The 27,892-nt window shown below is 34.8% G+C and overlaps 1 protein-coding gene across 6 annotated transcripts in view; it reads right to left on the reverse strand.

The window, feature by feature from the left end:
• Positions 1–223: 223 nt before the first annotated feature.
• Positions 224–27,892, reverse strand: part of EHF (ETS homologous factor) — a 43,917-nt gene continuing 16,248 nt past the window's right edge. For 2 of the 6 annotated variants that reach the window (XM_081329347.1, XM_081329348.1), the window contains 8 exons: positions 24,670–24,769; positions 22,608–22,856; positions 21,177–21,236; positions 18,659–18,727; positions 18,491–18,559; positions 10,754–10,819; positions 8,423–8,618; positions 224–6,720 (listed from right to left, as the gene is read on the reverse strand). In XM_081329347.1, the coding sequence (XP_081185473.1) occupies positions 6,621–6,720; positions 8,423–8,618; positions 10,754–10,819; positions 18,491–18,559; positions 18,659–18,727; positions 21,177–21,236; positions 22,608–22,856; positions 24,670–24,766 (906 nt within the window). In that variant the 5' untranslated portion in view covers positions 24,767–24,769 and the 3' untranslated portion in view covers positions 224–6,620. Of the gene's footprint in view, positions 6,721–8,422; positions 8,619–10,753; positions 10,820–18,490; positions 18,560–18,658; positions 18,728–21,176; positions 21,237–22,607; positions 22,857–24,634; positions 24,770–27,892 lie in introns of those variants that run through there. The other 4 variants (XM_081329349.1, XM_081329350.1, XM_081329351.1 and 1 more) reach the window with 4 other exon arrangements.

The following is a 27,892-nucleotide window of genomic DNA, read 5'->3' on the forward strand; positions in this document are numbered from 1 at the left end:
AATTCTGCAGATATCAGGGGAAATAAATTTGAAGCTATCCAAATCTCATTTTTACAAATAATACAGTTCTAAAAATGTGGAAATAATTTTTGGGTTAGATTGCTAGGACGTGTAACTAAATTTTGCACTGTGGAATACCAGTCCTTTCATTCCAGATTACTTAACAGTGAGCCAGCCTTCTTTTGACTATTAAGGATGATCCACATTGGAGACTCCTAGATTCCTTCCTTCCTTCCTTCCTTCCTTCCTTCCTTCCTTCCTTCCTTCCTTCCTTCCTCCCTCCCTCCCTCCCTTCCTTTGCAATCTATAGTTATCCTAGCTGCCTTCTGTCCTGAAAGAGACTCAGCATGGAAGCCCATAATAATAATTCACAAGATGGAAATCTGGTTGTATTTTAAATATTCATTGTAAAGCTATTAACTGATAGGTATTACAGATGAATTGGTCAGATCTGATTGTTTACCCTGATTTTATTGTCTTTCTTGGTGCTAGGGAATAGTACTGTTAAAGAAGTATGGTGATGAAAAAAATCACAGTGATGAAAGAATTACTATATACCGGGAATTTGCAGAAAATTGTAAATTAAAAAATGACTTTTCTTTCTGGTAAAGTTTTGTTTTTTTATGGACACTTAAAGATTGCAGTCTTCTCTTAGATTATGTAGAGATATTAACCTGAAATGCAATTTGTGGATTTCATTTAATTTTCACATCACAAGGAGAAAAAAAAGACCTCTGTGTATAATGACAATAGCCCATCAGGCAAAAGGTTTGACTGGAACTCTAGGCCTAACAACAACTAGTCTTTATTTTAACATAATATATGCTCATTTGGAGAAATGTTCAAAGGCAGAACTCCTCTTTATGTTATGGTGTTAAGCAGAACTTTTAATGTACTGTTATCAGCTGTAGAGTGTGCATAGCTAATTATTACATACCATGTGTAACACTATGATATAAAGTAGGACCCTTCTCAAATCATGTACTCAGGATCAGTTTGAAGGACTGCCCATGTGTAACAGAACATTCTACTTAGGACAGAAATCACAAATTTCTCCAGTGTTTGTTTGGCTAATTAGCAGTTCCATGAAGAACAGTGCTGACATTGTTCTGGTAAAGTTTGTCCCCCCCCCCCATTCCCCTTAAGCTGCTCTTAGTTTAGATGCAGAAAAGAGATAAATTGCTGTTGCACCACCATCATTGCTGCTGAAGAGAAATAGCAGGTTTGGAATGGATGGGGATGGAATTTCATAGGGAGAGAGCAGGAGATGAAAGGGCTAAAAGTAAGCTTTTAATATAACCCCTTTGTAGCTTTCTCAGATGGGATCTATGAACATTTTGATTTATACAAGGAGAGGATATCCACTCATGATAAGGCTTAATGTTGAACCTTCGTACTTTAGATCCTTCAAAGAAGGTCTTGTCTTTTGTCCAATGGAGGCTGAAATTAAGGGGACTAATGTACATATTTATCTTTGACTCTTTCCCATGCTCACCATAATAACTTTGCATTTTGACAACTGAGACCTCTGTCAACTAAATAAAGCTGTCAGAGCTCCTAGTCACTCAACCTTTTGAACAGAGGTTTCAAGTTCTTCCAGTGTTTTCAGATTGTTTTTTTGGCAAGCGAACTCTCATACTGAAGATTGAGCTAGAAATACTCATGGGAAAAATAAAATATTGACAGACTTGGAGTTTCTGAGGGTGGCATATTCTTTTTATTTATTTGCTTTTATAAAATACTTTCATTCCTCTTAATACCTGCATAGTCTTGTGACAATTTGTGTGTGCCATGAATATATATTTTATGTAATAAGTCACATTATGGTAGTCCTTGACTTACAACCACAATTCAGCCCAAAACTTCTGTTGCCAAGCAAGACAGTTATTACGTTTTGCCCCATTTCATGATCTTTCTTGCTAGAGTGGTTAAGTGAATGACTGCAATTGTTAACTTAGTATCACGGATGTTAGCAGAATCTGGCTTCCCCATTGACTTTGCTTGTCAGAAGGCCGCAAAAGTGATCACATGACCCTAGAATTCTGGGAGTTGAAGTCCATCAGTCATAAAAGAGCCAAGGTTGCCTACCCCTGGCATAGAAAGTTTAAAAATAAATAAAATTAAACAATATAAAGGAGACAGTAAGATGTGAGATCTGTAAGCAGATTTCACTTCAAGTTTCCCCATTCTTCTGTTCAATAGAATCCCATGATGGGGCAAGAAAACAACATATTTCACATTCAGTTTTTTTCTTCCTTGTGGGTTTCTCCATTATTCTTTCCCCGTCCTTTTAATTTCCAGTCCTAGAAAATGGACTAGTGCTATTTATTATAATAAATGGCTGCTGTTGCAGAAACAATTTAGAATGGGAATATAATGGAAGGAAAAATGATTACTGGATGTATCCCTCGCCCAATTTAATTCAAGTACCATTATTGCCTCCTTTTACATCTGATCAGAGCTGCCCCATTGCTTGGTTTATTTTATGCCTTAGATCCACATATTATTATAAATTACAAGCTTCATTTAAGTTGCAAGTCCATAAATTAACAGTAAACATTATATCACAAGCATACACACAAACACAAACACAAAACACACACACACACACACACACACACAGAGAGACTATTGACAGATACAAACAATTGTAAAAAATGATCTAGTGAAAGGCTGTCCCTTGCACTATGATGCCATTAAATTTCCCACTTTTCATTAAATCTAATCATGTTGATTATTGCATGCAATTTCATTTTAAAGCCAATTTCTGTGAAGGGAAGTTTGAATGATTACTAAACATTTAAAGAAACAAACACATTGTTTTAATTAGCAATTTGTGGATAGAAACAGTCTTAGCAGCAGTATGCTGTTTCTGTGATAGTCATTAAATCTGACGTACAAAAATTCAGTTCTAGAAAACTTATAAATGGGAAGCTAGCAAGAGATTCTAGTCATTTTACAGTAACAAGAAAGCTGTAATGATAAGCATATACGTGTTTCTGCATAGACTTTCTCAAGTACACAGTGGCTGCATTTTCAGGTATACCTACCTTGTAGTAGCTAAACATTCAAACTATTAGTTATGAATAGCAAGCCACAGAACGAGGTAATACGATGCACAAACTACTTCTTCAGCAAAGCAGCACACTACATCAGCAAATTCTTTGTCCAGGTGGTTGGGGTTCATCTATATAAATACTGCAATGCATTTATAAATCTTTATACATCTGAGTTAAAATGTATACAGATTTATACATTTTTTAAAAATTATGCCACCCTAAAAATATGTACAAATCTTATTCATGTGAAATATACTTCTAAAAAGGCTGTTCTTTGCAAACATTAAAAAAGCAATCTCATCAATGCCTTCATGTGTAAATAACAATTTGCTACACTCATATCTTCATTGTATCCTTTAATTAGAATTTGTAAAAACTTCATCATTGGCTGAGGTTGCATGTGCTTGTCAAGCTAGTATCATTTTTATATGTTTATGGTCTTTTTTCTAGCTAAGTCAATGTCTCTTTTTAAAGTGAATTAAGTTTCAGAACCAAATGACAAACTGCATTTTTAAAGTGCCAACAGTCGGGAAATCTAACTCAGTTAACACCAAGAGGTTAATAAATACACTTGTGAATGTTGAAAACTTGTACCCTAAATGTAATTAATACTATAAACTTATTTGGTTTAGTCACACATTTATGGTTCAAATTTATTTTATTAATACCCTGACTATGCTGAAAGCTCCCTTTTAATTTATATTATGATTCACAGAACCAAAATTAAAAAGAGCAGGTTTGATAGTGGGAAACCTTTTCAGAAAAGTATTTTTTCCAAAATGTTTTCAATTCCGAAAAGCTCTAATTGTAGATTTTAAAATCTATTCACATATTCTAATTCCCAAGGTTGTCTATGAAGAAAGAAAGGCCAGCAGTTTACCAATGTAATATAAATATGAGCTATATATTATATTACAAAGATAATTTAGTACGATATACTACTCCAAAATGAGGATTTAGAAATGTATTGTTATTGTAGTACTCATGCATTCTATGAAGAAAATGCCTTTTGGATGATAAATGCTTATAAGCAGGTACTCCATGGTCTGAGAGATAGTAAAATAGCAGCATCCATCGATATGGATTGTTTCCAAAATCTCAAAAGCAAGATCAAGTTGGCCAAATACATAAAAGTTAAAATGGCAACCAGAAGTTAATATGGACTGAGGTTTCTACTAGGTTCCATGATTAGAGTACTAACATATCTAACCCAACTTGATTGAATTGCAAGTCTCAAAGATCTTTCAATAACACAGAAGAATGCAACATGCATGAAGGACACAAGGATGTTAGTAAAAGAAGAGTCAAAAAAATCAAGAAAGTAGCTCTGATTTCTAATTTTTATGTATATCACAATGCAAATAAAAAGGGGGTAGGATTTTGAGCAGGTGGTCAACCTTTCTTTATTTCCCTGTGGTTGCACTGAAGGCCACCAACTTGGAGAAATCTGTACTAACACTGCTGTCTGTATTCTTCACTTTGTGGGCAGCTTAGATACAGTTTTAATTCTGATGTTGTTGAGATTTTTTTTTAAATTCCCCTGCTATAATTTTGCACCTAGATTCTTAGACATAAGACAACAGAACTTATTTACGAGAATATAGATTGCCCTGTGAAAGAAGTAGCTGTATCATTTTACTCTACGATAACACTGTTTTGACTGAATAGCAAAAGGCAGTATCAAAACCAACACATCAGATGTGATATTTCTGCACAAAAAGGTTATGGAGACTCATTGATTTAAAAATAAAGAACAGAGAGAAACTGAGAAAAAAATCCCATTCAATGAGTCAGTAAATATTCAGTAAACAGAAAAGGTTTACTTTGAAACCTGCTGTCCTGGTTACCAGCTTCTCCTATAAATAAGATTAACTGCCTCCACTCGCCTTAAGCACAGTTCAAATATAACATAGCTATAATGGATGTGTGCTAGCTAAAAGCTTTGGCAGGAATTATGGCTGCGAAGGAGTTTTTTATCTGCCTTGTTTAGGCGTATTCTTCATCAAACCGTGGGACAGCTACCAACGTTTATTAGCAAAAAGCACAAGCTGTATTCCACAAGTGATTTTGATATATTTATGAAAAACAGTCAACGTGTTGAACACAGAAACCTGTAAGTTTCAGACAGTTTGGATTCAGTCTCACAACTGAAATTTAATGCGCTTAAAGAAGTCATTTTTAATTGTAGTTCTTGGGCTGGTAGTGCTTATACTGACTCGTTTTAACTTACACAAAGGAACTTATATGATGGAATATTCTTCTGTGCCATCCCATCCCAGCAAATAAAAACTAGGCATCTGGGAGAAAGGAAAGGAAGGCTGAAACAGAATCTTAGGTTATTAGCTTTCTGAATGGAGGGACTTGGTTTATGTAAGAAAAAAAACTTAATCTCAAAGTACAGCTTCATCATCACACAGACTTCTATGTTCATATCCAAACATATATTACATCGGTGACAAAGCAAATGCTTTGGATGCATAAAATCTCAAGTTCAGTTTGATCAGATAGAACCAAAAATCACTCCTGTCAGAAATGTGGATATTTGCTGCCAGTCTTTATAGACGTACAGTTGATTTTTTTTAAAGGAAGTTTTGTCACTTTTATTATCCTTGATACACTAGAGATAGCATTCTTCAACATGGCAGATGAACTAGAATTACATTGTCAGAGTGTCCAGTTTGCATAATTGTTTGTTGTTCCAAAACTTGGGTGATTCCAGGTTAGGAAAGGCAGTTTTATGCTGCTGACACATAAAATTTTGTGATTCGAGTCACAAGTATTCAAGGTTGGTTACGAAGCTCAACTAAAGTTATTGAGGTCTACAAAGAAAGCATCCACTGTTTTTATTCATAATTCTTCATGTTCTAGGATTTATTTCAAAAGAGAATTATTTGGGCATGGAATGAGCTGATAAATCCAACTTTAAATGGAGGACTGCAAAAAAGATCTAAAAAGGTCCAGGCTACTGTAAATGGCCACATTAATATCATCTAGAAGAAGGGCAAAAAAAAACAAGGAAAAAATGAATCCATAACTCAACAGCCTTTGGTTTAATTAACCATTGGTATCTCACTACTCAACAGCCTTTGAAAAAAGATGTATATTTTGAATGGAAAGACCTACCGGTACCTCATAAAATTCTGAGACAGATACTCTAAATCCCTGGTTACCTAAAATGCAGTGATATACCTAAGTACAAAGTAATGCCCTGTGATTTGCTCCCACTACAGCAAATGCCTCTCATAGCATTATGCTAAATCACATTTCTTTTGGAATTCATTTTCTTTAAAATCTTTACAAGAAAGGCAACTCATCCTTATACATTTACATACAGTATTATCATAGGTCACAGAAAACTGTGTACATACTCTCCATAAAAGGACATATTTCAAATAAAATAGTTATGACATCACCAAACAATATTGTTCCTTCTTCCCATTAGATGTAATTTCTGCAGACCCCAATTTTTGTACATAAATAGAAGAAAACAGTCTTTAAATATTTACATCCTATAGGATTTCCTGTGAGTGAATATTTCTACAGCTGTTTTTAAAGTTGTGTTTAGTTTTCATTTTCTCTCCAGCCACGGGCATTCTTCCCAAATTTATATACCAGTCTCCGTCCATCTACACGCTCAAGAATTTCTCTTTTATAATAATATCTGTTAAAAGGAAATGATGAAATCAGATACATAAAAACTCATTTGCTGACCATTTCCCTTTTAATTTTACTTGTAATTGGACTTATCATTTAAACTATTTTCTCATGAAATCAGAAAATAATCCGGTATCTCATTAGGTGTTGAGTTACTATCACATCATAGCCTTTACATAGGCCCATTGCATACAAGGTAGAATCAATGCAAAGTTTATGGATATGTTCTAAGGGGATTGCCACCTTTAGTCTTGGATTGGGGTGGCACTGCATCAAACAGATCCTGGACTCACGAATTTTGCTCGAAAAGCCAGTGACAGTTGTGGCCAGGAGGGCCTTTGTACAACTGCAGGTTGTGCACCAGTTATGCCCTTTTCTGGACCAACAATTCCTACTCATGGTCACTGATGCCTTAGTCACTTCCCATCGTGACTATTGCAATGTGCTCTACATGGGACGCCCTTGAAAAGCATCTGGAAGTTCCAGTTGATTCAAAATGCAGGGGCCAGCATGGTTTTGTGCAGACCTCAATGTGTCTGTCTTATGAGAGCTCCATTGGTTGCTGATTTGCTTCTGGGTACAATTCAAGGTGTTGGTTGTCAACTTTAAAGCTCTTCATGGCTTAAGACCAGGTTAGCTAAGGAATGGTCTCTTGCTGTCACATCCACCTGACCCACTAGAGTGGGAAGGCAAGGAATGTTGCAGGTCCCATCCCTAATGAGGAGAAGGGCCTTCTCCATGGTGGTTCCCTGCCTTTGGAAGATCATCCCTTCAGAAATTAGAGTGACCCCCACTCTATCGTAAGACCCTGAAGACTTGGTTTTTCCAGTGGGCCTGGGGAACCCTGAGTGGAATGGAGCCCATCAAATGGCTTATCTGACCATGTGTTGTAGCCTTATTGTTTTTTATTTTTATTGGGGGTTTTTCTATACTGTGTTTTTTTATTGTTTGTAAGCTACCTGGACTTGCTGTGAGCAAATAGGCGGCTATATAAATTTTCTAAATAAATAAACAAAATGGGTTTTTTTAAAAAAAATCCCATTTATTGAAAGAAAACTAGAAAGCATATATATCTAAAACCTACAGTTACAAATTACACCCACTGAATGCAACATCCCTTGAACGTGATATGCAAGTTTGACTTTATTTAAGGAACTTTGGGCAGGAACTGAAACTGACCCACGAGCTGATGCTGTTCCTATATTAAGGGGAAATCATATGATTAATATCTGAAGTACGATACACAGATCATTATATTGAGAAGCAATCGCAACTGTAAATGTTTCTGATGATTCAGGAAGACTTGCAAAGTCCGTACATGCCACTTTTGTGGGACTTAAAGACAAATGGTGAGTCATTGCTGAGTGAAGGAGTCGACACTTTTTCATAACTGACAAAATCTCTCTGTTCATGTAAAGACAATTTGGCAGTCTTTCTAGCTATATAATGTGGTTTTCCAGGTTGGCAGGGGAAAGGAGCCCTCAGAGCTAGGGTCATAGAGTTCCTATCTTGCCACATCAAACCAACCAGTGTCTTTCACTTGGATCAGAAAAAAAAATCAGGAGGAAAATAACTTGTGCTTCATACTACTTTACATTTTAAAAACTCCCCTGTGATTTCAGCATACTATGGCTCTTTGCTTTGTCATGCAACCAGAGACTAAAGACTGCTGGGGTTTTTTTTAAAAGCAAAATGTTCCCCTTTGTTACCTCATGGCACGGCTGAGTTTCTCATAAGTCATGCTACTGTTGTTCTTCTTCTTTCCCCATAGCTGAGCCACTGCCTCAGATTTTAAGAATCGGAAGATGCCTTCTGACCGATCCTCCCATTTTATCAACCCAGGATTCTTCTCTGGATGAAGGAGAATGTCTCTGATAAATTCCCACAAGTGAGTTCCTCGAGGAGCTGTAATGAAATAATGTTCAGAGGAAACATTATTTGTGTTGAAAAACAAAGGGTATGAATTTTAAGAAATTCCTAATATTTCTTTTAAAAAGTTCTCCCTGTACTTTCTTAGTGTGATTCTGAACCCTAGAGTTAATCATTGGAATTTGGGGGAGGGGGGTGTCAAAGCAGGAAATTGACATCAAAATTGCAGCCCCACCCCATTGTACATGCACATATTGGCAACACACATAACAAAGGCAGAGTCTGGATCTCAGCATTAAAATCCCCACCTTGCCTGTTTTAACCCTCCTGCACACCTAGCTGAACTTAAACCTTAGTTAATGTAATAAGCTCATATTCTTAACTCAAAATTGTTCATTTATCACAAAAGCTATGTCAGCAATGTTCCTATTCTGTGTATTTAATTTAAACATTAATGTCTCTGATATTAAAATTTAGGTTTTAGGTTTAAAAAAAATGCCACACAATTCGATATTGAAAATATACTTCTAAATTTTAACTTGTTGACATAAAAAACAAATTAAGGAATGACTGTTTTTTATGCTACACACCGGTGTTTCCCTAAAAATAAGATTGGGTCTTATATTAATTTTTGCTCCAAAAGACACATTAGAACTTATTTTCTGGTTATGTCTTATTTGGTGGGGAATATGGTACTAAATGCATCTGTCTGGCTAACAATCTTAACTGGGGCTTATTTTGGGGATGGGGCTTATATTACAAGCATCCTGAAAAATCATGCTAGGGCTTGTTTTCCTGTTGGGTCTTATTTTCAGGGAAATACGTTAGTTTAAAAGGTCAAATATAGTACATTATGGAAGATGCAACCATACAGTGAACTGGGATCAGTTAGTATTAACCTTGATTAATTTTTCTCAGGTTTTATCTTCTTAAATCTGTTCAGGCTGCTTGATTAGTTTGAATGTATTATGTAAATTTAGAAAATTCTATAATTCACAAATCGAATTAAATACGTTGCCCGAGTATAGCCTGCATTTGAAGTTCCATTTTGTTTTGTTCCAGAACAAGTGCATGAAACTTGATTTCACAGACTCACCACATTTTATAAATAAGAGAAGCTCATTTCAGGGTTGTTTTTTTTAGAAAAAACTTGGCTAGCACCAATGGAGTTGAAAAGAAATGTGGGAGAATTTTAGCCCACAGGATGCATATACTCAGAAACAGAGAGCCACCCAAGAAACAAAGTTCAATCCTAGTTTGCTCTAAACTTAATGAGAACTTCAACAATACTAACATATATAATCCTGCAATCTTTAGGAAATCATTCTTTTTCTCATCTGATCTGAGCCAAAGGAAAAAAAAATGAAATTTATCTTCATTCATGTATATTCTGAGAAGTATTTAAAAGAAACATATAAATAAAGTTTATTTGAACAATCCGATCTGACATATAATGATGAAGATGCAAACTGAGAATCAGAGAGCTATAGCATTTAAAGAAATAGTAGAATAAAATAAAAGTATTATTTTAATTATTTTTCACTCCGTAATAAGGAAGAAGGGTGTTTTTAGTTCTCCCAAGAACACAATTTCTGAAAAGGCCTAATAATAATAACATCATCAACAACAATAATAATAATAATTTTATTTTTTAGATATTTCAATATTTACAGTGACCTTTTCATGCTTGTTCACAGCCTGCCCAAAATACTTTATTTGCCTGAAATAGATCACTAGATGGCAAATGACAGGCTTAGCTCCTATAGTACCAAGACTAACCATGTTATCAGAATTTTACAAGTGTCCTCCATGAAAGAAACATAATCATTGTTTTCATAATCATCACTTACTGTCCTTTTCCATTTCACTACATTCATTCAAGCAGTGCACACTGATTCTACCTCATCATTAAATTTCCTGGGAAAGTCACATCTTAATATTAGTGCATTGGGGCCACATTTGCCAAAGAGAAACCTGAAGAATCAATGGCAGAAACATATATAGTCCTTTCCCCTCTCTATTTGATATTAATTCCAAAGGGGAAAATATTTGAGGAAGGCATCTTGCCTAATTACAGATTAGACACGCTTCTGTTGTTTTTATTCAGTATACATTCCATAAGTGTTTAACGTCCCCCTCACAGGGTAGAAATCCAAGAATAGCTGTCTTACTGTGTTTCTTGTTGTGTGATTTTGGAGGGTGATCTTGTGAAATTTTCTTCCCTTCTGAAGACTCCTCTGCAACAGAAAAGGAAATCAGTTCTTGCCTCTATAGATCTGAATCTCTTCTAGAGATGATGATACATTGAATGTACCTAAAAATATGTCCCATTCATCAGCCATACGATCCTCAAGACCTCAATTGGGAGCAACATAAAACAAAACAGTCTTCAGTAATTTCAGCAACAATTTTTTCAAGCAATTAGGGGTAAGTCAATTGCCCCTACCTCAAAAAAAATTGCAACTTACACAAAGCATCCAACATTTAAAATATCTGCAAGTCATGGAAAAGGTGAAACCCTCTCTTCACAATGACAACCCATCCAAACTTCATAGAATCATAGACACCTTGAGTTCAATTTCCTGCTTAGTGCAGGAATTCAAATTAAATCTAAATCCACCTGAATATATTGAGTACATAATGAATGGGAGACCACCGTCACTCTAGGTAATTGAATGGTTCTTTCATTCAATCAGATTCTGCAACTTAAATCTATTATTTCATATTCTATATTCGTAATTTTCTTTTGTGTGTCATCTTTTCAGGTTTTTGAAGTGTTATCACTCTTAGTGTTCTCTTCTCAGAGGTAAAAATATCCTTTTCATAACTTATCCCAGTTCATATGAATCCTTCTTAAAGTTGGTACCTAGGAGTCAAAATAATACTTTAGGAAGGATCTATGAGTACAGAATAAATTTGAACTATTATTTCCTATGATTTAGAAAACTATACTTCTGTTGATATAAACTTACATTTCCTTTCTTTGCAGCCATATCTAGTGTTGACTCACATATAATGTGTAAACTATTACTATTCCGCAAATATTATTCTCAAACTAGGTAGCTGGGTAGACTACCATTTGATTCTTATTTCCTAAATGAAAGCTTTTTCATTTGCCTCGGTTTAATTTAATTTTGTTCTTTTCAGCACATTTTTTAACCTATCATGATTCAATGTGTCATTGGCATATTTGACAAGCAGTCCCCCTATCTCTTCATCTAAATAATTAAAAAGTACAGGGCTTAGCATCAAACATTGTGTTTAAGTTTTATGAAAAATAGTTGACGAATATTCTTTGAGTAAAACATTTGAGCTAGCTATTTATCTGTGTAATTGTCATGCGATTTAGACTACACTTAACTAAATTGCTAAACAGACTATTGTGGGTTACTTTGACATATATTTCATTGAAATTGAGATACCTTGCCTCAACAACATTTCCACAATCTACTAAATAATTCAAAATTTTCTAACAATCTGCTGAATAGATTCAACATTTTCACTGCATATTCTTTACATCTGTCATCTTATGTCCTATTATTGCTAGCAGCCATAAGCCATCTATTTATATATTCCTTATAAATAATTAACAATTTCCTATTGAATAATATGTACTATATAATCGAGCTGTGAGCTCACTCATGAAGTTAGGCTGCAGTCCTATTCCCATCTAAATCAGTGGGGCTTATTTCTAAATAGGCACACTTAACATAGTACTGTTTTATCAATCACTGTGTGAAACAATACTTTATTTTCTCAGCTTTGAATGCAATTAGCTTCACCTAGGCTCTCATATTATGAAAAATGGAGACAAAATATTTCCTCAGACAAGATTAAAATGAAATTCAGTAAAAGTTCTAAACATTTGTATTATTGTTTGCTATTTAAGTATATACAGGTAGCCTTCAGTTAGTGACCATTTACAGTTATAATAGTGATCAGAAATAACATGACAACCAATTCTCACATTTATGATCTTTGCAAGTCTTTAAAGCAAAAGGAAGTTGAAGTAAAACATGGGTTTCTATTAGTGAAGCTTAATGACCAAGTTGCCAGCCCTAGTTCTGATTGCTAAACAGGGACTGCCTGTTTCTTTAAATTCTTTCATATGAAGGAAACATATAATATCAACAGGTATAATGACCTGGCAAAGAGCTGTTTCTGAGGTAATGAAAATCCAGAGGAACAAAAGCCGGTGTTATTGGAAATTCTTCAAACCAACAAATCTATAGAGACCTCATTTCTCTCACTATTGATACGTATTTTGTCATGTGATAGAAGGAATAGCTCTTGAACCCTGACACTTTACGTACTAACCTAAAGCTGGTAGTTGGCTTTGATTTGCCATATTTGCCAAAATGTTAATCAGTTTACTATATTGATAATTTGTGTTATAAACATATAATAGAACATCCATAGAGAGAAGTAGATAATTTCTATTTATCATATTTGCCAAAATGAACATCTGTTTAAGGTGATCACCCAACCCCCTCTAAAAGAAAATATTACCCAGAGAAATTTGCCAGGAAGTCAAGTTATGCCTGCATTGGAGCACAGCTATTATAGTGCCAGAAAGCATAGAGCCCACATGCATTCTTCCACCTACATTCATGCATAAACTGTTACCGCAGCTTTCAGTGGAAATTAACTATTTGCATGTGCAAATGACTTACAGTAAATACCAGTCCCAGCTTCTGTCCCAACTTGTCTGAATTATTTTGTTGCGATGCTGATAAGCATACTAGGAAAATGGATATAAACTACCATTACAGAAGAAAATGGCAAGACCTTTTGCTCAAAGCTTAAAAAAAACAAAAAAACAAAAAAACTCAGCTAATTGCATTCATGTCTTTTCTACACTGGTAAGGTGACAGCACCATCCTCTTATACAAACTGCTGACTTTGTGAGAAAGCACCAAAGCCCAATTAAGGATTGTTGTTTCCACCCTCTTTTATATATATATGTGTGTGTGTGTGTGTGTGTGTGTGTGTGTATGTATGTTAAATGTTTGTTAAGCATTCAGAATACACTTGCTTAGTCCCAGACACGGGACAAATCTTATTTCCTGTTTCAGCCTAGACCAAGGCCATCAACAGGCAGTAGCCACAGCAGTGGCAGCTCATATTTGTGTAAATTTTTTTGGCTTGCTATCAAAGAATAAAGGGAGACCGATATGATCATTTCAAACTTATTTGTTCTCATCAGTCAGCCATACCCTTCTGAGATTAAAACAACTGCTTAAGACGCAGTCGGCCCAGGTTCGAATCACAGAAGGGTATGGCTGACTGATGAGAACAAATAAGTTTGAAATGATCATATCGGTCTCCCTTTATTCTTTGTTAGCAAGCCAAAAAAATTTACACACACACACACACACACAGACATTATATATATATATATATATATATATATATATATATATATATATATATATATATATATATATATATATATATATATATATATATATATATATATATATATATCATTAAAAGACTATAAAAATTAACATAAACTAATACAAAGTAGGAAAAAGAAAAGAAAAAGAAATAAATAAAAGAGAAGTACAGAAAAGGGGAAAAAAAGAAAAAGGAAAGGAAAGAAAAAAGAAACAAAGAAGTATTTTCCAATTTCTTTACAATGCATACTTGTTTGTTTATTTGTTTGTTTATTGATTTCCTGCTTTTATTATTTTTAGAAATAACTCACGGCAAACCTATTCAACATACCTTCTTCCTATTTTCCCCACAATATCAACCCTATAAGGTGAGTTGGACTGAGAGAAAATGACTGGCCCAAAGTCACCCACCTAGCTTTCCTGGCTAAGGAAAGGACTAGAATTCACAGTCTCCCACATTCAACCTGGTGTCTTAACCACTAGGCCAAACTAGCTCTCCTCTTTGTATTATCTATTTTGTTTAATCATCATAAATCATAAGTTACTTTTTTCTGTTTCACACACAAAATCTATAAGAGTTTTTAGTCTGCAATATTGTCATTCTTTGGTCAAAAAGGTTAATTTGGCCATCTCAAAAAGTTTCATCATTTTCACCAACCATTTTGTCATTGTGGGTAGTGCAAAATCTTTCCATCTTTGTGCACACAATAATCTCACTACAGTTTTATAGTTATTCCATGATTCTTTTCAGTTGTTTGTCCATCAGTTCCAATTGTATATTAGTGTTATGCATTGAAGTAAATTACTTGGAAAACAGTTATAAATGATTAACTGCTGTGCCTGTTTAAACTCCAGACTGCTTGTCTGCAGAATTGTAAGTTTGTGTTTTGGGTGGGAATTACTGCTTTAATTCCATTGGCCACCGCCTATCGGCGGTCTGTATAAATAAAAGTTAAGCGGCAGTTAGTGCTGCTTCTGTGTTAACCTAATAAACATGTTGTTGCTTTCACCATCGCCTTGTCAATGCCTCACCGATCCCAATCTTTAACAATTAATATTAAAGATCCTCTTAAGCAGTTTGTGTACTTGGATCCAGAATTTTCTAGCTTTTTAAATGTCCACTAAACATGATAAAATGTCCCTTCTTTTTGTTCACATTTCCTACATAAATTTGATGTCCCTTTATACATTCTAGACATTTTTTCCTGGTGACATATACCAATGGTATATCATCTTATAAAAAAAATCTTTAAGATTATAACATAGATACATTTCAATCCTTTCAATCCTATATTTTTCTTTGTTAAATTATAACAAAAAAAAATTTGGCCCACTTTTCATGCAACCTTCCATTTATTCTTCTGTTTCAAATTTCATGAAAAGTCTATTCATTTTAGCAATTACACGTTCATGATTTGTATAGAATTCAAACAGTTTTAGGATATTTAAATCCATAATTTTTATTATTTTATATTTTTCTAATAATTGTAAATAAGATAACCATTCATAATTACAGTATTTTATTTATTTATTTTTATTTTAATTCCATTTATATCCTGCCCTTCTCCGAAGACTCAGGGCGGCTTACAAGCTTAGCATAATTACAGTATATCCCTCTGCAATGAGTTTTTTTATTCTACATGCTCCTTGAAAAAATTCTAGTTTTCATAAGAATCTTCTTATGGCTAACTAGGCATTTGTGTTTGCTTATTGTTTCTCACCTATAATATGCTTCTTAAACTGAGAGCCTCAGAGATATTTTTGGGCATAACCTGGGTTTGCATCTATTCCATATGCTCAATAAATCTAACATAATGGTTTTTAAAATCCACATTGACCTTGATTTTGTTGTAGTATTGCTATTTCTATCACAATAGAAGCAAGCCCTACCATTAAACCTTGCAGTCCAAGGGACTCGCAGGAGTCTTCTGGTGCTGGAGAAGACTCCTGCAAGTCCCTTGGACTGCAAGTCGATCAAACCAGTCAGTCCTAGAGGAGATCATCCCTGACTGCTCTTTAGAAGGCCAGATCCTGAAGTTGAAATTCAAATACTTTGGCCACCTAATGAGAAGGAAGGACTCACTGGAGAAGAGCCTAATGCTGGGAAAGGTTGAGGGCAAGAGAAGAAGGGGACAACAGAGAATGAGGTGGCTGGATGGAGTCACTGAAGCAGTAGGCGTGAGCCTAAATGGACTCCAGAAGATGGTAGAGAACAGGAAGGCCTGGAGGAACGTTGTCCATGGGGTCGTGATGGGTCAGACACGACTTTGCAACTAATAACAACAACATCATTAAACCAAAAACCTTTGTGAAATTTGCTCTATGAGAATCTTTTAAAACAAATTACATTATTTTTTAACTGAAGCAACATACAAGGAAGGAAGCAAATAAATAAATCAATATAATCACATAGCCTGATGTAACATCTTATTTTAAAGAATAAGGGGAAGGAATCCTTGTTGGTCTGGTGATTTCTTACAACCTTTATTCTTGCAGATTTGCAATACAGTATTGTTGTGACTGATGTCACAGCAGAACATCTTATCAGCAAAGAAATACCATCAAAATGACTGAAAGAAAGCAAAGTTGAAGGTAAGAAATGTCAGTAGCCAGAAAAAGCTGCTTCGCACCAGCAATCTATGGCCATGCCCTGCTGAGCAGTAGTGGCACAGTGGTTAGAATGCAGTACTGCCAGTAGTTCAGCAGTTCGAGTCTCACCGGCTCAAGGTTGACTCAGCCTTCCATCCTTCAGAGGTTGGTAAAATGAGAATCCAGACTGTTGGGAGCCACCTGCTGCCTCTGTAAACTGCTTAGAGAGGGCTGTAATGCTCTGTGAAGTGCTATTGCTAAGTGCTATTGCTATTGCTAAGTGCTATTGCTATTGCTACACCACTTTTGCCGCTCCAATAAAACTGGCAGGGGAAATTTCTCTTGTGCTGTTTTCAGACAGAAGGTAAAACGAAAGCAAAGTAGCTTTTTGTAACAAGAACAGCATAAGATAGCACGCAGCATGCTGTGGTACGATCAAATACAGCTCAACAGCTCTTTCTAAAAATAATAATAATAATAAAAAAATAAGACATTGCTTGTCATTTTCCTGTCTCTTTAGTAATGCTTGTTTTCCTCTCCTCATTGCACCACAGTGCCAATAGAGGCACACATGGCTTCTCGCATACCGCAGAGTTAATAACTAATTCCTCCACACCTGCAAAACAAAAGCTGATCATTTTACCAGGAAAGAAGTTTTAGGTATGAGGAGTTTTTGAAGGCTGTGCCTTGATGAATGGGAAAAAGAAAAGATGTTTCAACAAAGGTATCTTGCAAAACTCAAAAGAAAAATGCGCAGACTTTGCATATGATTCAGAAGCACCCGGCTTTTTTTCCCCTGCAGAATACACAAATTAGTACACGCTGTGACCCCACGTGCTCCCCATCCAGTAGGATCAGCAGTTGGAAGATAAATAGATCACAACAGGGACAATGATCAAATTTCGCTACAGTTCTACTGGGTTTGAAAAGGTAGCAGCTGCTTCACAAGAATGGGAAGTAAGACAGCAGGAAAAAAGCTGCTTTGAACTGACATTTTCTACCTTCTACACAAATAGTATTTGCATGTCATGATTATTTAAAAAAAACAACACAATTTTCAGAGTTTACCCAATACACTGAGTTTACACAGCAGTAATGGGCAGGCTTGTGGTTCATTGTGTTATGCAAAGACGGGTGTTATTCATGGAGCTCAATTCACCACCTGTCTCAGCTCTATTGTGTCTCAGCTCGGCACCACAGGTCTCAGCCAAACCATGTGGTGTTGATTCATATTTTTACAGACTGAAAACAAGTAGCCTATGCTGCAGAGTAGCCACATGATTGTCTTATGTGCCAGCAGCATGAATTTCTTGCAAATTATTTGTGTCTCTTTGTATCAGAGGGAAAGAAAGAGATGCTTTAGTCCAACATCAACCTAACAAAGAGTATTTATGTCATTTGGTTTGCTCTATATCACATTGTTTACATAAAAACTTTTATTTCTTCTCTCCCAATTCTTCAATGCTTGCTGATTTACAGCTAAGGGTTTAGGTCTACAAAACACTGTAAATAAGGTAAGATGAATTGATCCGGAAGTTCTATTTTTTGTTATTTTGCTGATTCTATTCCTTGGATCAAAGCAAAATATACTGTATATGCATGCACACTTCAATAATGTGCTTCAGGATTGGCACAAATGTAGCATTTCTGAGCAACTCATTAAAGCGACTGCATTATTTTTCAGCCTTGAGTACTTGTGGTAAACCAGTAGCACAGATATGATATGGGCTTAATGAGTGCTCAAGCACTTTCTAAACATGTCCAATCACATGTATCTATACAAACAAAACCTATATGTTTCTGTCCATCTATAGTAATGAGACAAACCAAAGTGTATTGCAACATAGAATATGGTTTGGATATTTGACTTAACCAAATGCTCACATCAGGCCTAGATTATGAAATGTTAGACCTACTTACCTATAGGTTGGTGACCAGTAGTGCTGACAGAAAGCTGTGTTCGACAGTAGGCTTTGCTGTCCACTAATTCTGAGGATTTAGGAAGAAAAGCATTAATGTAAGAAACTATTTTTCCAAAGTAATTTCCCCGAGTTGTTTAAAAATATATGAGGATCTTAAGGTAGTTACCTACTGTGCCACCATATCCACTATCGTAGAAATAATTCTCTTCTTTCCAAGAGGTCATTAAAGATGGATCTTTTGCACAAAAAAGAGCAAAACAAAAATCAATACTGGTAAAATAATACTCCTCATTAGATACAAGAAATGTTCCATATTCAGAACAGAAAATTTAAATTTTCAACAGAGATAACACATACAAAAGTATTTTATTAATGACAAGAAGGCTTATTTCATGGTCCAAACATTAGACATTTTAATCCCCAAGGGTGAACAATTGGACATGCGAAATTGTTTTGCTTTGTTCAGGAGCAGAGGTACAGAAAAGCCATGCTAACGGTGAGGACAGCATGGACTCACTTTAAATCAATCAGAATAGAGCTGGAAGGGGCCTTGGAGGTCTTCTAGTCCAACCCCCTGCTCAAGCAGGAGACCCTATGCCACTTTCAACCTCCTCAGGAATGGTGCCAGTCTTTAAAGCTATTTTTGGAAGATTGACTTTGCTGTAAGTGCTGTACCAAAGGTAGGTGCTGCATTGACAGCTAGTGTATGCTGAGGTTGCCTCTGTTGTGGGTGAGTAAGATGGCAAAAGGCTAATGAGTCATTATTTGGCTCGCTCTTCCTCGGTCTTTCTCCAAACATGGCACTCACCTGACCCCATTTTTTAAGCCTGCACTCTATCCTTTAAGCTCCTGCAGCTTCTCTAGTTTCAACAATTGTTATTTTGTTATTTAAACAATATTGTCATAAAGCCTTTCCTTCTTTCTTTGGATGCCTCATATTTTCTTTTCATGTGTTATTGGTTTTTTTTTATTATTATTATTTTTACTGTGGCTACAAGCCTCAAAAGTTGGAAACAGCTCTCGGATCTCTAAAAAGTAAGGGTAAGGCAGCAAGGAGTCCTGTATGCAGCTAATTGCCCTTTTTGTTATTTCTGTTTAAACACACTTCCTCAGTTCTACATCTAACTTTTGTAGCCATTGGGAAGACAGAGAGGGATACAGACAACTATGACTATATTAAGCATGTTCTCCAGCTGCAATCACATGGTATAAATTTGCTCTTTTCTTTTCTTACCTTGACCTGATAATCTTGGAGGATGGCAAGAAATAAACATATTATTGTAGGGAATAACTGTTCTAAATTTATCTTTTGACCCATAAAACATACAGATGAGCACACTACTCATCTGGGTATTGTTACTAGAGATTAGTCCTTCTGTACAAACATTTGTCCCTTTTTTAGACGACGTTAACCTTGTTTTTGTTTCCATTTCCAAATGCAAGTTTGGGGATCTATTTTTCTTTTAAAGTAATGAATATATGATTACACCTGGAAATGAATCATGATGAATGTTAAACCTTTGTGCTTTGGCAGCTTAAAACTTATGAATTAGGAATTTGGTCAATCTTCCGCTTACTAGCTACGTGTTTAGGCATCCCGAGCCAGTGTCCTTGCAACATAACATCTTGTAGTTTAGATACCTGATCTACTCTTTACTTTTGTGTTTTTTTTCCTTTCTAAAAATAAAAAAGAGTGTCCCAAGTGGGATTGGGGAGTAATATTTTTGCTATTCTGCATAGCACAAAAATATTTCAATAGCATTCAGCTTAGTGTAAGAAATCCCAAAAGACTCAGACTGTTATATGGTATTTTATTTGATAATGCAAAAGAAGAAGGAGGACCCAGATTGTTGGGGGCAATAAGCTGACTTTGTAATAATGCCGCTTGGGGGTGTGTGAAAGCCCTAATAAAGCAGGCATATACATAGAATGAAGGCTATTGCTAAGGGCGGGATATAAATGGGATTAAAATAAAAAAAAGAATTTGAAGGATTCAGTGGGCAAGACACTGGGAATAATTCAAAATCAGGTGTGTTTTCAGCCATGGAAGCTAAATGAGCAATTTGGGGTCAGTCATTATCCCTCAATAGATCCCTAATCTATTTTACAGAATTATTGTTATGTGGGGGGAATAACCACTTTGACCTCTTGGAGAAAAGATGGGATATAAATCTAATGGATGAATGCATAAAATAATCTCAGATTTTTGAACTGAAATCAACAAATGTGGGAAAAAGAAGTAAAGAAGGGGACTCCCTTGTGGTCACTTGTGAAAAATTTGAAATACTATGAAATGGGGAAAAAGACTTTATACTAAACTGTGAAATAAACTGATGTTACACACACTATTGTTAGGAATTTCCGAATAGCTCAATGGCTATGGATCATATAACTTAGTTAAAAAAATACCTTTTCAGTATAATATTGAATATAATATTTCACCCCAATATTAGACTGTCTAGGTTATATTGATCTAAAACATTATCTCTGGAATCAATGAGCCAATAAATGGCTAATGTAATGTTAGTAATGTTATAATGATTAAAAATAATTATTTTAACATTTACATGGGCTCATCTAACCCCTTCTTAGACTTATGAGTTATTTGGTTCTAAATAACCATTCTCCTTGTTTTTTCCTAGTTGGCCATTGTTCAGAACAGAAATAATATAGATATCACTCACCTGTTTGTTCTGTCTTAACAATGACATTGTGTGATGGATACACTTCACTTCCACACTGACCTGACAGAAATGAATGCAATGTGCAATGCAATTATTATAAAAATGCAGAATTTCAACCATACACCCACCCAGAACAGCTGGATTATATTAACCACAGGAAACAATGCCATTGGGAGCTACATAAATAATATATCAGAATAACAAAAAGAAAAATAGATATTCTCATGTTAGCCTTGTTTCTGCTTATATGAGTTACCAAATCACAAGCAAACACCAGTAGATTTTCTTCTTGTTAAATATTATTTAAAGAATCAGGTTTACTAAAGCAAAGAAGTCACACATTTTTAATATAGGGAAGGCAACATTTTCTTCAATAATGTTGAAGATGACATGGTGACAATTATGCACTACAGACAGCCTTCAGTGTGTGCCAAGAATCATGTCCTGACTGGAAAAAAAATTAAAGTATTCTTAAGTTTAACAAAATTTCACATTTATAATATGCTTATAAAATACTTGAGATACCCCTAAAACCAGGGGGGAAAGTTGAGTTGGGATAATATAGGTTAGAGATTCCCTATTTAATTATTATTTAGTGCTTGTGGCTGTAATAATCATTTCAGCCATTTTGTGAGGGCACCTATGTTCTCAGGATTCTAAATTTTTTTGCACTGAACTAAATCTAATTTAAAAAAACACCTTGCTGTCCCATTCTCTCTGGGGTTGAATTAAGGAAAATGTACTGATATAGGTTTGCACTTATGTTCCATCCCAAGATGTTTGTACATTATATGATTTGAATGTTATATATCCGGCATAAAGATCTGAAAAGGATCCTGAAAGCCTGATTGAATGTCCTGTATATTTTTCAAAACTTCCTATTGGGCTATGGGGACATTTTAAATTAATGGAAGTAAATTAATTTTCAGAGACTTTGGCTAAATGGTCTCTGAGACCTGGATCTGCAGAATAGCGATGCATCTTTTTTATTTTTTTGTTAAGCCTTGGAACTAGCTGTTTTGATCTTCAGCCATATTAAGCAGTAGATATCTTTAAGATCACAAAAGGAAAGATAGGCCACCAGAAATATTATTTCTATTTCTACAAACCTAGAAAATAATGTTCAAAGTTTTAGATCAATGTTTTATATTGTAGACTCAGAACAGTTCAGTGACAAATGAGTTGAGCAGGATATTTATTATAAAGTTTCTCTTTCCTTTTACTGACTTCTGAATGCAAGGGATACATTTTGAACAAAATTTTATATATTGTGTCTAAATCTTGCTTTCCCAGCCTTATTCATTGCTAAATCAATTTCCATCATCTTTCATTATTGATCCTATTGGCTAAATTTGATCAGAATTAGTAGTACTATAATAACTGATGATCAGAAGTTGGCAAAGGTAACATATATTTTAGTGAAAGTTTTACCATTCCACTTTAGATGATGGAGGTTGCTGTAAAGAAGTTGTCCAGCAGAGCCAGCTGCCCGGGTGAAATCCTGCAAAGTCATGCTACACAGATGATCCCCACTGATGTCAAATTCCTGGAATGGGATACAGTTGGCATCAAGCTGGTTGGTGTCCAAAAGATGTTGGAGCCATTCCCAGACCTGATACTTTGTCCAGTACTGAGGATGTATTTCATGCCACTGTGTTCCAAAAAAACTGCTTGATGCTGCTGCAGGGAAAGATGTAGTAATCACTAAAGAAAACATTTCACTATCCATAAATAATATTGGTGAAAGTGAAGAATGTTTCATTTTTATTTGTGTATTAAATTATTGGGGGGGAAAATCCTCAACACTTGAAAAGCTGTAGTACAGACAATGATAAATAATGAGAATAATCATTGATGTAAAGGTGATATAATAAATTAAGCAGCAGAAAGCAGTCAGTAAAAACAAACATCTTTAGGAATTAAAACATAAATCTAGAACTTTGGCTCCAGCCCTTCCAAACAGCAGCTAAATTTTATAATAGAATAGAATAGAAAAATAAGTTTTTTTGGGGGGAAAACTTCATTGACATTGATGAAGAGCATTAGACTACTTTTATATACTGGATGGAAAACCCAAAGCAGGACTTTCAAGGGGAAAAAAAATCAGTTATGAATAGTTAAATAGTCTTTATCCAGACTATTTGTGTTCAAATTAGTAATTTGAGTTCCCAGAAATTAAATGGAAACCAATTACATGATATGAAAATCAGAATCTCCTGCAATCTAACACCAACCTAGATAATATTTAAATGATATTGACTATGACTTCAGAAACAATTATAATTTGGAGGCATCCTCAAAAAGCAGTCTCATATAGATCACATTACAATAATCTTATTAAGAGTTCATTAAGAAAATTAACTATGACTGATATGTTTATTCCTATTTTTAAAAGAATGCAGTTAGTGGGCAAAATGAAGTCAGCATCAGCTATACAGAATTCTAATCTTGGGATTTATAATTATCTATTTACCCCAAGGCAAATCATGTTCCTTATAAATCTTGAGGAATTTATAAAATAAAAATTCTAGTTATTTGATAGGCAATCCATGAAATTTTTTACAGCAAATGTTGAATTGATATATATTGAATTGATAACAGTAGTAGCCAAGATTACAATACATATATGATATAAAAAGTTGGAATACATTTTAAAGAAATATCAAATTTTAAAATTGTAGTTGTCTACAAATTAAATCCTAAAAGTTTTTTTAAAATATATGATTTAAGGAAACATACTTTGGTGCTTTAAATTACATCAGCTTTATGGACTCAAAACAGCAATATCATTCTATTTCCCTATTCAGAAATAAGTGCTTATTTTAAATTCAGTAATGAGAAAAACATTTTTAATGAACCAGTTATGTGAATATAATTTATTTGAAATCAAGTTTAATGGGTATTTCAGTCAAGTGCCAAATGAAAAGGTTTCTACCTCACCCAAAATTACTTCTGGCCATTGGTGGCAATGTTAGTTTCATTGCCAGTGAGAAGCAGTTAACATTAGCTCAGCACAGCAAGAATCGGGATCGAGAATTTCAAGTTGAAATGGTGCACTTTCCAGATTTCAAACTTAGATTAGAATGTGTTGTCTGTTTGGGTGGAGTTGCCTGGTAGATGTTACTGATAGTACACACTTTCCAGAAAGCAAATGCTTTCTTCTTCTTCTTCTTCTTCTTCTTCTTCTTCTTCTTCTTCTTCTTCTTCTTCTTCTTCTTCTTCTTCTTCTTCTTCTTCTTCTTCTTCTTCTTCTTCTTCTTCTTCTTCTTCTTCTTCTTCTTCTTCTTCTTCTTCTTCTTCTTTTTTTTGCTTTAATACTTTAAATTAAAAAACCCCATAAGAATAGAAAAATAATTGCATTCACTAAAATTTTAGTTTACAGAAATTGAACAGTATTCCATAAGATAGTAATTTTTAGAATAGCACAACGACAAGAGAAAGATGGATAGTTCTCAAACCTATTCATAGATCACCACTGGTGAATACTTCCTACCATTACATGTGGGATATCCTTCTGTCCAGGTCGACTGTTCGTGAAGAAGACTTGTGACGGAATTAAGACTCATTCTGCCAGTTCCTTCTAAAATCATGATCTGCAAATGCACCAAACAACTCACTTAAACTTGAACTTTTTTCCCCACAATTGCCAAGAATATTCCATCAAAACAAGCAATGCCAAGTATCTATCAAAAGCTACCCTATTAAAAACAGTTATTACAATTCCTTTTTGGATGGAAAAAAACCCCTCCAGTGAATAGCAAAACATGATTACATTTGATTTTCACAGACACAAGGCAAGTTATCACAACACCCATCCATAAAAAATGAAGGAATGAATAAAAAACAAATAGCAGAGGAAATCTGATTCCTTTCTTGTTTGCTTCCCAAAAGTAAAAAAAAAACACCTCATAAAAGTACAAAACATAATGGTGAATGTTAAAACACAAGTAATGTTATTGGACCTTCCCATTAAGGCAAATGATACCAAAATAATTTTAACAAATATATAATTTACATAATGGTAGCTATACTTCAATGGATTTATATGCCGCTTGAGAAATATCATGAATATGTTGCATTTGGCCTGCAACGTGACTGTATTCAGTAGCTGAGGCTAGGAGCTGTTGAATATAAGCTCTTAATATTGTTGTGATATCAAACCAAGAAATAAAAAGTAAGTTTGGATAAAAATTGAATCACCCAATGGAGAAGGAGAGGCAGTAACATTTGCTGTTTTTCCCCATCCCTTTGTAGTTCCATCCTTTGCATTGTTCTAAATGGGTCCATCATTCCATACGTTATGTTCCACTTTCAAAAAGTCTATGTCCAGGATAAAGTCTACTTCTGATCACTGTCAGTTTTGTGAATGTTTAATCCAAAACTCCATTCTGCTTCCTAGTTTGCTCATCCAGGATTAATTTTATTGGAGGCCATGGGAAGATGCAGGGCTAAAAAAAATGCTGAATGTTCCAGTCCTTCTGCCATTTAATTTTCCAGAATATTCTATCTAAACTGATTTCCCTTGCCAACACAAGAGTAATTTTGAAAGTTTGAACTGTTGTAATTTATGACAACTAACTCACTACATCAAATCTTCTGAATATTTTCAAATTGCTCAGAATCTGCAACTTACACATGCTCATTGGATAGGGAACTAAATCACTTTGTTCCTTCTCCATAAATTGATTTTTCATACTGCTGCTATTCTTCTCAAAAGATGCAGGTTCCTTATTTAACAGCTATAATATGTTCTGTAACAATTACCTACCAAAATTAAAAAATAAAAAAGAAATTACATTTTTGGTTGGTCCTGAACGAAAAGCCAGGTTCAATTTAAATCTAATAAGTTTCATTGTCATAAAAGGAGCAACGTTAAGCATTTCATCTAATTCCAACAAGAAATAAAGACGTCATGATCAGCAATCACTGTTTAAAAATGTACATAACAATGTTCTGAACTTAAAAGTGTAAAAGTTATCATACTTCATCCCCTAAAGAACTATCGTTCATTCAATTATATATATAAAAAATGAAGATACTGCTATTTCTTCCCAATTACAATCAAAGAAAGATTATGATTTCTGAGTTAAGACTTGAATTTGCTCTCGTTGCAGATAAACTTCCTGGTTCAAATCCAAGGTTGATTGGAAGTTAAACTGTTTTCCAAGTCAATGAATGGGCTGAAATAGGATTTTGTAGTCACTAGACATGTAATGTGTGTGTGCACATGGATGTATATTCTTGTGGATGCATGAGTATTCAAGATGCTATGGCTCCTTCATATTTTTCCATACCATTTCAATCAGCTTCCTAGAATATGACTATTTCTTTTAGTCACTACTAGTCCTCCCATTAAATAATGTAAAATTGCTGCCTTAGACAACCAGTAAAATGAGCGGCCAACAAATTATTGCCACCAGAGATTGAGAAAGATGCTTTGAGATTTTTCTGTTCCATATGTCACATTTTTAGCACATTCTGCACCATCATTTAAGTTGGCATTTCAAGCAGCAAAATCTCTTGGGCAAGCTCTGGCTTTAATACTCTGCATGAAATTAAACTGTTATTAAAAATAACATTTGACATTAACAAATGTCTAATTATCACTGAAGCTTGAAAATAATTTTCCCAGTAGATAACTATTTCCCCTCTTCCACTACAAAAGTTACAGAATGTTAGAACATATTGCCACACTTATCAAAAGGTCTGTTTATCTGAAACCAGAACTCTTATTTTGATAAAAGATATTCAGCTCAGCTTGCCACATCAGGATTCCTAGGTTTATTATACTGAAACTTTTCATAAAGCAGAAATCATTCCAAGAAGCTTGAAAAGAAAGATGAACTGTCTCAATGTATCCTTTTGCACCACCAAATGAAAATTTTAACTAGGAGCTTGCTAAAAAAGCTAATACAGTGCTAGGCTGCATTAACAGAGGGTTAGAATCAAGATCACATGCAGTGTTAATATCATTTTACAACGCCTTGGTAAGGCCACACTTGGAATACTGAATCCAGTTTTGGTCACCATGATGTAAAAAAGATGCTGAGACTCTAGAAAGAGTACAGAGAAGATGAGCAACAAAGATGATTAGGGGTCTGGAGGCTAAAACATACAAGGAATGGTTGCTGGAATTGGGTTTATCTAGTTTAGTGAAGAGAAGGACGAGGGGTGACATGATATCAGTGTTCCAATATCTCAGGGGCTGCCACAAAGAAGAGGGAGCTATTCTCCAAAGCACCTGAAGGCAGGACAAGAAGCAACGGATGGAAACTAACCAAGGAGGGAAGCAACCCTGAACTAAGGAGAAATTTCCTGACAGTTAGAACAATTAACCAGTGGAACAACCTGCCTCCAGAAGTGGTGAATGCTCCAACACTGGAAGTTTTCAAGAAGAGACTGGACAGCCATTTGTCTGAAATGGTATAGGGTTTCTGGCCTGAGCAGGAGGTTGGACTAGATGACCTCCAAGATCCCTTCCATCATCATCATCATTATCATCATCATCACCATCATCACCACCATCATCATCATCATCATCATTATTATTATTATTATTATTATTATTATTATTATTATTATTATTATTATTATTATTATTATTATTATTATTATTATTATTATTGCTCTAAGTTCCTGGACTGCAATGTTTAAACCAGCTGGAAATGAAGTCAGCTTAAAAGAAAACAGCATGAGAAAGAACCTAAAAATAACCC

Source organism: Vipera berus, assembly GCF_964194415.1.
Source record: "Vipera berus genome assembly, chromosome: 1".
Classification (NCBI taxonomy): Eukaryota; Metazoa; Chordata; class Lepidosauria; order Squamata; family Viperidae; genus Vipera; species Vipera berus.